This window comes from Trichoderma evansii (genome assembly GCF_050947405.1).
Source record: "Trichoderma evansii strain SZMC 28006 chromosome Unknown GGI43scaffold_29, whole genome shotgun sequence".
Taxonomy (NCBI): Eukaryota; Fungi; Ascomycota; class Sordariomycetes; order Hypocreales; family Hypocreaceae; genus Trichoderma; species Trichoderma evansii.
The window spans coordinates 239,923-250,181 of NW_028145177.1; the positions used below are offsets into that span (position 1 = coordinate 239,923).

Below are 10,259 nucleotides of genomic sequence, written 5' to 3' on the forward strand. Positions count from 1 at the left end.
CGATGCGATGGTGTTAATCTGAATAGAAGGACATGAATGGAGCAGCACCAACAATTCACGTGACTACGCAGCAGCTAAGTTGCCCGTTCCTGAATAGGCAATGGCCATAATGCCACTTAGCTTCAGGCCCGTCAGGGTCCAGATATAGCATATCCATTACTACATGTGCTACAACATCAAGGCATTGACTCTGCGCAATAGCCGATCCAGGACCAGCCGCTCTCTCTCATCTTCCCAGGACGGCAATCATGGCGCCTGGAGAACCAGAGCAGCTGCAGGCGCCTAGCGATTCTGCGCCTGCTGCTGCCACTCCTTCGCCTACTCTGCCTCCTCCTGAGAAGCAATCGGCCATCAGACAGCGATCCTATGTCGTGTTATCTTTCTGGCTAGTCGTGCTTCTGCTCGGCGTGCCTTTTTGGTGGAAAACAACAGCCATATATCGCGCCGATTTGCCTCTGGATAGCATGCTGAAATGGGCTGACGGCAAGGTATGGTTATCCGATGCCCCCAAGACAATGCCTTGTCGAACCCCAGCTGACTTTACATGGTTAATAGGCCTGTCGACCTGTCTTTCCCCTCCAGATCTCGATACAGGCGGATTCCCTGCAAGATCAAGAAGCGCAGAATCTCATACGACTGACCCAGCACGCGTTGGACGATCTGAATGACTTCTCTGGCCACCATCTGCGCCTGGAGCTTGCGCCGCGGAACGCGCCTATTCGGAGAGACGATTTCCAAACCGCCTTGACGATTCGCCTTAAACCGGGAACGAGCAGCTCCGCATCGCTCAACCAAGAATCCGCTGTACTCGACATCACCTACCCTCCAAACTATGTTCCATCTCTCACGTCGTCATCATCGCCACTTGCATCCTACATTACGAACGAACTTCGCGCCACTTTTGCGGAAGAACAGTCCATTATATCATACCTTCTCTCTACGTCGTCCATGTCCACCGGCGTGCGTCCTCAGGGCCTGAGCGCGGAAGCTGCAGAGGCGCTCTCAAAGAGAACGACCCGATCTCTACGCTACGCACCAACTTACCATCTCACTTTCTCCCTCTTTACCGACAGAGGACTGCCTAATACTTGGGATATTGAGGCTGCGTTGGACGAGTATATCCGGCCGATGCTAGAAGTTCTGCGTCCTATCCACAACTTCACCATCGACACGCAGGTTCAACTATACGCTGTACCTGGTGTGCAATCCCAGGTGCTCAACAAAGAGCACCTGTCCTCGTTTATCAATGCTGCCGAGTGGCCGCTGTCGCCATCTATTGGTAAGGCGCCGACAGTCAACTTCGTTATATACATTGGAAATCAGACGATCGGATTGGACGCCGAGACAGAAACCTCTCAGTCATGGATGATTCCCCAATGGGGCACCGTGTACTTGCTATCTCAGCCAGACACAGAAAGTCACGTATCTACTGCGACGCTGAAACAGCCAATGCTTACCTTTGGCGGCCATCTGCTATCACTCTTGGGCACGCCTCAGTCGGGATCACTACCCCTGAGACTTTCTACACTTGGTCGCATCCGATCTACTGACCTTCTGCTTCGTGCATCATCCACACTGGGGTCACTTGCAAGGCTATCACTCGCGCTGCCTTCCATCTCCATCCCTCGGAGCGTCGCGGATGGTGTCTCGAAGACGATGCATCACTTGGAACTGGCTTGCGCCGATCTTGGCGGCCCCGAAGGGTTGAAGCATGCAAGAATTGCTGAGGAAGAGGCAGAGAGAGCTTTCTTCGAGAAGAGCATGGTGGGGCAGCTGTATTTCCCAGACGAGCACAAGATTGCCGTCTATCTTCCGCTGCTTGGACCGATTTTTGTACCGCTTGTCATGGGACTTATTAATGAGACAAAGAGAATTATAAAGGAGTTGAAGCAGAAAGCACTGGATGCCAAGAACAAGAAGAAGCAATAAGTAGTAATAAATATTAGCTAGAAAGAAATGTTACAAAAAATAGAAAGATACCCATGAAATTGCACAATTCCTTACAGCATAATTCTTACTTTCACAGCATCACATGCCCCGGTCATCTAATCGCCGCAAACGAACAAATGAGAAAGTGACGTCGCGCCCAAAGCTAAGGCGAAGCGAAGCTTTAGTGAATAATTGGAGCTTCCCCATTTTCCTCAGCAAACTTTCATCTGCGACGACGACGACCCACCAGCCACGGATAGCAACAACTGCATCCCTGGCGACCGCCGCTCATTTTGTCGTGTCGCTCAAAATGCGAAAAAGAAGAAGATGCTGCCCGAGCCTTCATTCACGCTGACCATCCCCAGCATCCACGATGGGATCACTCTGGACTGCCGAGTCTACCACCCAGACTCATTCTACGTAGCTGGAGCCGCGCCTTGGAAGCGCCACGCCGTTGTGTTTGCACATCCTTACGCTCCTATGGGCGGGAGCTTTGATGATCCATTGCTGGATATAGTGGCTGAACAGTTGCTCCGTAAAGGGTACTTGCTTGGGACGTTCAATTTCAGGTACGCGTGCATCTAGAAAATTACCTAATAGCAAGTAGGAGTCTTTGAGCGCGCTAATGCTAATGAGATTCATATGAGATGCAGAGGTGCTGGTCGGTCTGCCGGAAGAACGTCATGGACGGCAAAGCCGGAATGCAACGATTATACCAGCTTCGTTGGTTTCATGGCACACTATCTTCATCGTCTGGATCCATTTCATCATGGCGTAACAGAGCCGCCATCGGAAAAGGCGGCGCCGCCTATCTTGATGATGGCAGGTTACTCTTATGGAGCCATGATAACTACTCAATTGCCATCCCTTAATGAGGTCCTTGAGCCATTCACCTCTCCAGACTGTGGATCTCATGCTGCTCAAATACGGCTGCGGGCTGAAAGTTGGGCTGAAAGCCAAAACCAAGCGTTGCAGGAGGCTCGCACCGCCATGGCACGCGGACAGCAGAAAATCTCCAGTAAGACTACAGGCAGTTCCGAGAAATCATCTAGTCCGCCTATAGCAACACCGGCACAAGGCAGGCTCTCACCAGTAAGCGGCTTCATCATGCCCCGGCCAGCCTATCTCCTCGTGTCTCCACTGCAGGGCCTCGTCACGAATCTTGCAACCATGTCGTTAGTCCCGTCAGTGTTTGCAAGGCAAAAGCCACGTCAGGAAGACGACGCAGAGGCTAAGCTGGTGCGGAATCCCACCCTGGCCGTCTTCGGAGACGGTGACATCTTTGTGCCTGTTGGAAAGCTGCGTGCTTGGGTGGGACGGCTGAGCTCGCAGCCGGGATCGCAGTTCCAGGGACATGAGATTGGATCGGCAGGGCACTTTTGGGCGGAGGAGGGAGTGCTGTATTCTATGCTGGACTTGGTTTGTGATTTTGCGGGTAAGCTGTATGACAGCAACTAGACTAATGGATGAAGGAGGCGAGGCAGTCTTTTCATGTGCTGGATAGACAGGACAATAGTATGTCTCTGTTCACGATATGGGCTTAGAATTGTTCTTTATTTGGCGTAGAATACCATTAATTTCATCTTATTTTCCTATTATTTCGCTATATCCTAATAAAAGCAGTCATATGAGATATGAAGGCCAAAATTTTCCCACATGGCGAAATAAGTACAGATATGTAATTTATAACTTGTACATAACTATGTATAGAAAGTAAACCATCTTCAAGCTTAATTTTCTCCATATCTACTTTCTTTTAAGAAACTTGACCAAAATTAAATAAAAACAAAAAATCCGTAACTCCTCTGCAAATCAAGATAATGCAGTTCCTATTTAGCATCTGCTGATTTATCCACGTGAACGTTTTGCTCATCAAATGAGTGCTCACGCACAGCTTCACCCATTAGCTCATCATCCATTTGCATGAATGAAATCCGGCCCTTAATGAACCAGAAGGCAATGGAAGCGACGAGCATGACGCCAAAAACAGCAATGGCGTAGTTCATGTCGGCCGGGGCGGGGTTGGGCTCGCCAGGGAAGAGGAAGAATATTGTTGTGATAACACAGTAGATGATAGAGATGACATTGAGAGGCAGGCCGAATTTTCCCAACTTGAACTCTCCCGGAGGCAGCTTGTCACGGCCAACTATGAGAAGAACAACAATAGGCATACCATATGATACAGTCAGAGCAATAGTGCTGACGCTGAGAATGGCCTCAAGAACAGTGTTTGCAAAAAGGTAGAGGATACCAACGAGGCTGATGAGGAATGCTTGAAGCCACAAAGCACGAACTGGAACCTTCCAGGTAGGGTCAACGTGGGAGAAGTATGCGGCGTAGGGGATACCGCCATCACGGGCGAAACTCCATGTAAGGCGAGAAGCAGAGGTCAAGACACTAACTCCTTGGCCCATTCCGTTGAAGATGAAGAGGGCAACCAAAACAGCAGCGCCGTTGAGTCCAAGAACTTCCTGTAAAAGTTCGACAAACGGAAGACCTGTAGGAGGATCCAGAACGTTATCCAAGTTCTGAATGGTAAAGAGGCACATGACCATGAAGATGAATCCAGAAATGGCACCGCAGAGGACAGATAGATACATGGTCTTCGGTCCATTCTTGCGAGGTGCGGGGATCTCTTCAACCATGTGGATGACAGAGTCGAATGCCGTGAGACCATAGGCACCCTGGACGAGGCCGATGAACCAAGTAACACCGTCAGGCCAGCCACTCTGGTTGATCCAAGTGGCGAACACAAACTTGGCCGACTGGTACTGGAGATCGTGCTTGATTCCAACGGAAATGAGCAGCGCAAGCCCAATCACGAAGAACAAGCCAACGTACCAGATGCCGACAAAGTTGTTAAAGCCAGGCAGGAACTTGTCATTGCGGCAGCCAACATGGTTGATGGCTGTAAAGGCAACGGTGATGCCGACATAAACGAGGAACTGCACCCAGCCCTTGCTCGCACCATCCCAGTCCGGGTCAAACATTACCTTCATGCCCAGCACAAACTCCGTCATGAAGGCATTCTGAGACGCCGTCAGGGTCCACCAACCAAAAGTGTTGATCCACGCACACATGTACGCGGTGAATCTTCCCAGCGGCGTCTGGCTCAACTGCGAGATCCAAAAGGCCTGTCCGAGCGCTGTAGGCATACTACTGCAGAGCTCGCCCATGGAGACGGCGACACAGAGGTTGAATATCGTCACGACGACGAGACCCCAAAGTACGGCGACGGGGCCACCGTTGGTGAGGCCGCTGGAAAGATCCTGGGCCTCGGTCGAGTAGGTGCCCAGGACGCAGAAGGCGAGGGCGAGCATACTCCAGATGTTGAACTTGCGGGAGAGGGTCTGGCTGTGACCGAGGGCGGCGAGGTCGATGGCATCGCGGGTGGCTTGGTCGACGGTGTCGAGGTCTTGGGAGTCGACGAACTTCATGATGTTGGGGTCTTTTTTGGTGCTGCCACCGCTGTTGCTGCCGTTGCTAGCCATGGCGGATAGATTGTTTCAATCAATCTGTGTATAAAAGTTGTTGGAAGAGTAGTGATGGATAGAGACTCTGTCACAACAGAATATCCCGTCGAGACAAGTATATAGTAGCTCGATGCTGCATTCGCGTATAAGTAGGTAGGTTGTCTCAGAATATCAAATTATCGAGTGGCAATGTGTGAGACTCTGCGCCAAACTTATATCCAAGAGACAGCGGGCGTTGTTCTAATTATAATCAAAAGGAGAGCGAAAAAAAAAGAAGAAGCAAGAGAAACTCTGCCGGACAAGGCGCGTGATACGTATATGAGGTACTTGAATGTGTCTCTTCTCGGCCTTCTCCTCATCTTGGATCTTCAATCCCTACTACGCTAAGGTTACACTCAACTCGCAACGCAACACACCACACCTCTTGTCTCCTCCCGCGCCCTGCACTTTACCCAGTGCTTATCTCTCATCGTTCCTACAGCCCGATCGCTCGCTCTAGGCGATAAGCAGCCTAGACAAGGGGGCCATTTGATATGGGAAAGCCGTTAAAAAGGACTCAAGTTGCCACAGTGCGCTACGTAACCCAGTGTAGAACGGGGAGCTGATAACGACGGGGAACTGATAGGACGGCGTCAAGGGCGGGCTTGATAACACGAACCCTCTCCAGCCACCGGCATAGGAGCTAAAGGGCTTGCTAAGATATGCTAAGGCCGTGCTAGGCTAGGGTAACCCCGGACTTCCCCAGATTTCTCCAAGCCCAGTGCGGTCTTGTCGCGGCTCCGAGAGGCGTCAAGAGCGTGGATCAGCGCGTGGAATTTTAGATCTCCCCTCCTTTGTTGTCGAAATGGCTTTTTCTCATTAGTAGTAGTACTAGTTTATGCCCGTTATCAGTTAGCTCCCGGCGTTCATCGGTCAGTTGGTGCTCGTCTTTCGCATTGTCGCATCTACGCGGTCTGTAAGAGAATAACAGAAAAGGCTGTTCGCCGATAATGCGGTACCCTGGTCCGACCACCCGGAGGCCCCCGCTGAGAACCCACTGTTCATGTAATATGACCTTTTACACGTATCTGCCTATCTATGGAGAAGTGCATTGACAGGTCTGATATGCCTTTCTTAATATCTCTTATCGTTCTGATGAGATGCAGAAAATTTGGCCGATGTTATCTCAGTAGGGCTAGGCTAACCTTAGTCAAGCCCTCTCGCCTCTTCTGTTATTTGGCATTCACACGTGCGCCCAAATGGGGAAACTCAGCGAGAGGGCAGGATAGCACTACTACTAGTAAATCTAGATGATATGCATACCCATGTGCTCCGTACCGGCTATTTAAATGACTAATAGTTTGGTGCCGGAGGGAGCTGTCATTGCCGGCTGCCCGGCGTTTCAGGGAGCTAGGCGTTGAGTTTACGACTTCGCTTAGCTTTTTCATGTAATACAAAAGCTATATATTAGGATACTATTATTGATCCCTTTTCGCAGATCCACAAATGACAGATTTTACTGCTTGCTAGTTTGCGGGGAAAGAAGCTCGTGGGAAATATCGGATTCATTTCGAATAGTTGTGCATTCAATTGGGTCCCCCGCAATCGTCATAGTGGCGATGATCCACCGTCGCAAGGCGCCGTGGCAAAGATGGTTTGGTGGGCGGAGCTGATTGGGGGGCGTCAAAGGCGATGTCCGTTTCAACCGCCTTGGCGGGATCGGGATCTATATAGCTGAAGAAAGGAGCTGAACGGAAAGAGAGTAGATTGCTACCATTACCTAGCTTAAATTAACTTTTCGATGATTGAGGCTCTCTCATTAAGATAGGTGACACTAAAAGGGGTTCGTGTAATGCAATCTACGCATATCAGTCTACGTGTACCTATCTATTATAATAGAGAGCACATCAATAGTTAGATTATACTCTCGGTCTAACGGAGATTCAGAAAATTCGCTGATACTCTCTCGGTGCCGCCTTGGGGCTAGCATCCATCAACTAGAGGGAAACAAAAGTTTCTTCAACTTGGCCATCCCGGCAAAATCCCCCGTCACGGTCCCTGCTACGTCTTCATCGACCCATCCTTTGGTATAACCTCCCCCAAAATCAATCAACCAGGCATTTTCGTTCTTATCAATCAAAACATTTTCTGCCTTCACGTCTCCCCAAACTATATCATTTGCGTGCAGGGTTGATAAGGCAGCCTCGATCTGGCCCATCCACCGTTCTCTAATTGCAGGTAGAGGGTCATCGGGATCTTCAGGATCGACAAGGTTAGACAATGGTCGACCACAATCAATATGGGCTAATAAGAGCCCAAGGATAAAGCTATTGTCATCCATCACAATGCCGTATAGGTGACAGAGATTCACTTGGGAGTCTGGGCCCGCCGCGTGAATCTTTTTGTATGTTTTGAGCTCTTGGGTGATTTGAACATTGCCATGGCAGCGGTTAAAGAAGCATTCTGTCTGGCCCTTCTCAATCAGAACTTTTTTTGGTGGCTTGAAGAGTGCATCTTCAGGGTTCTTATGGCTTGCGAGAATTCCAGCTGGATCGTAGAAGGCTGTCCAAGTTTCTAAATCATCCAGAAAATCGTCATCAAAGCGAACAAAAGATGGCCAATGGGGCGACCTCTCAGGCAACACACGACGCGGTTGTAGCTTTTCATCGATTATATCGAGTATGAACACGAAGAATTCGGGATAGAGATATTCCTTCAACGTGACTCTAATATTTTCTATTGATTCCACTGACGGATCAGGCGCAAGCTCAATAAGAAAGGGGTGAAATGGAGCCATTACCCAATCATAGACATCAATATCGTATATTTCACCTAGTACTTCTTCACCAGACTGCAGAACCTCCAAGTAAGTCTTATATTTCTCTGTCATGGTAGGCGAATTGACGAAATTTGATGGTCAGATCTCGATGTAGAAAACTTGCCATTTCGGCGGACCGTAAAGGTTGCATCATCATCACCTTCTAACATGCTCGTGATGTGATATTCCATCTCGTATCGTGGGGGAGCCGCCATTGCAAAAGTGGAATAGGAGGCAAAATTGTAAATATTGCTTCACAGACTATAAAGAATGAAGTGTTCCACCCGGGATGAAGAAATGGAAAATTGTTGAGAGAAACGATGGGTAGCTTTGGTGATTCTTATTTCCATTTACGAATACAGACATAAGAGTCAGCGAATTCGTGGTTGAGGCCCCTGTATGTGGAATATGCTCGCCAATTGACACTATTATTATTTATGTTCAACCAGTCAGACCGAAAAGGACAAGTTCGCAAGTTTGAGGTTGTCGCTCTTATGCTCAACGGACGGTCTGGTTACCCGGTAGTTATCTCTGTTATTATATTGCTATATGTTATCAACCGAGATCGGAGAGAATATTTGCCTTGTAAATTTGCAAATTCGCAAGGCGGCAGAGATGGGAAACTAAGATAGACACCTACTCACAGAGCTTTTAAACACAGGGCAACTACTTTGTGTAGCGAGAAAGATGTTTCAACGACTGGCAAATACCGAGATATACGTCTGCTTTGCTATCCACTTAATAATGGACGATGGTCTTGTTTTTTCCCTCAAAGAATATTACATTCAAGCTCTAAGTAATAGGGTAGCCACCTTTCGCTTGCAAGCTGAATTCTCTTCAACAGATGAAATGATAGACAAAAGAGTAAACGGATTCCATCTGCAGCAAAAGTACACTCAGGGATATGGCTGGGCCCAAAAAAAGCGCTCGATCTATTTCTCGCGTCGCGGTAATTTTACTGTTTGTAAGCTATCCATGGAATACTACCCTACTAAAAATGGAATCATGACGTGATTCTCCCGACGACTATAATTATCTTTACTAGAAAAAAAAAGAGCAGCCAACATCAAAGAACCAACAGCAGATTACGCGCTTTTGTAGCTGTTGGGCCCAACACATAATCCAGCCACAACCAACAACCCTAGACCAAAGGGCGAGTCCTTCGCATTGCAGCAAGATCAACAAGGTCCTGCTGAAACGTTTCCGTCGCCCTCATGACCCGCGATCCACGAGGGCCAATTTCCGCGACCAATGTTTAGTTCCGTGGAGACCGCTCTATCTTAATTACTTTTTTCTCTCGTGGATCTGGCCTCTGCTGGCCTCGCCATGGCCGTTATGACGAGGTACCGTAGCACTGCTTGCCAGGCGAGGAGTTACATGGGAAATACTCGCCGCGGTCGGCCAATCAGACCAGCGCGGTAAGATCCTAGCGCGGCGCTTCTGGAAAGTAGTCCAAAGATAGAAGGCACTAAATCCATATAAGGTCTAGTACGAGTGGATTCATGCCTTGACGCGCGCTTGAAGCTGCAAACCAGCCAATGGCGCATCTCCCGTTAGTGGAGCCCATTCCCACGTTCTGCTACCAACTCTCTCCCACCAGCTTCTTTAATATCGCCAAACTCCAGACTTACACAGAAGGCTCCAGAAAAGAACCCGCAACAGCTGGATCGCCAAGGGCAAGGCAGCGCGGCAAAGCCCCCCTGCAAAGACATGCATCTTGCCATGTGCAAACTGGGCCGCGCAGGGGACTCTCGGGCCTCACTGCCATGCGCCGTCGCTTGATCCGAGCGCTGAGCGTGTCTTGCACCTCCATCGGCGTTTTGCGCGGCTGGGAAGCTCACGAACAGCCTTTCCCCCACGGTGATCCGCATCCCGTCCCCAAAATATGCAATGCAATGATCCCGCTCATTTCCTGTTCGCGCCCTCATTCGTGGAGCTTATGCTGTTTGGGCATGGCTTTGATGTCATTGTCGGCCAGGCTCTGGGCATAAGCACAGCCGCGTCCTGCAGTTCATCGCGAGAAAGTGGACCGTGGACATGCCATTTTCTGCAAGGCAGCG

The 10,259-nt window shown here is 49.5% G+C and overlaps 3 protein-coding genes across 3 annotated transcripts; 1 reads left to right on the forward strand and 2 right to left on the reverse strand.

The window, feature by feature from the left end:
• Positions 1-248: 248 nt before the first annotated feature.
• On the forward strand, positions 249-3,387 carry GGI43DRAFT_425916 (phosphatidylinositol-glycan biosynthesis class S domain-containing protein; the record flags this gene model as incomplete). The annotated part of the gene is made up of 4 exons (XM_083208570.1): positions 249-488; positions 556-1,775; positions 2,190-2,498; positions 2,583-3,387. The coding sequence occupies 4 exons, from the start codon at positions 249-251 to the stop codon at positions 3,385-3,387; spliced, it is 2,574 nt and encodes an 857-aa protein (XP_083056061.1).
• A 371-nt stretch (positions 3,388-3,758) lies between these two features.
• On the reverse strand, positions 3,759-5,420 carry GGI43DRAFT_388096 (amino acid/polyamine transporter I; the record flags this gene model as incomplete). Its single annotated transcript, XM_083204021.1, has 1 exon — positions 3,759-5,420. One exon carries the CDS (start codon positions 5,418-5,420, stop codon positions 3,759-3,761), a length of 1,662 nt encoding a protein of 553 aa, XP_083056062.1.
• A 1,954-nt stretch (positions 5,421-7,374) lies between these two features.
• On the reverse strand, positions 7,375-8,414 carry GGI43DRAFT_425918 (uncharacterized protein; the record flags this gene model as incomplete). The annotated part of the gene is made up of 2 exons (XM_083208571.1): positions 7,375-8,262; positions 8,337-8,414. 2 exons carry the CDS (start codon positions 8,412-8,414, stop codon positions 7,375-7,377), a joined length of 966 nt encoding a protein of 321 aa, XP_083056063.1.
• Between the last annotated feature and the right edge of the window lie 1,845 nt (positions 8,415-10,259).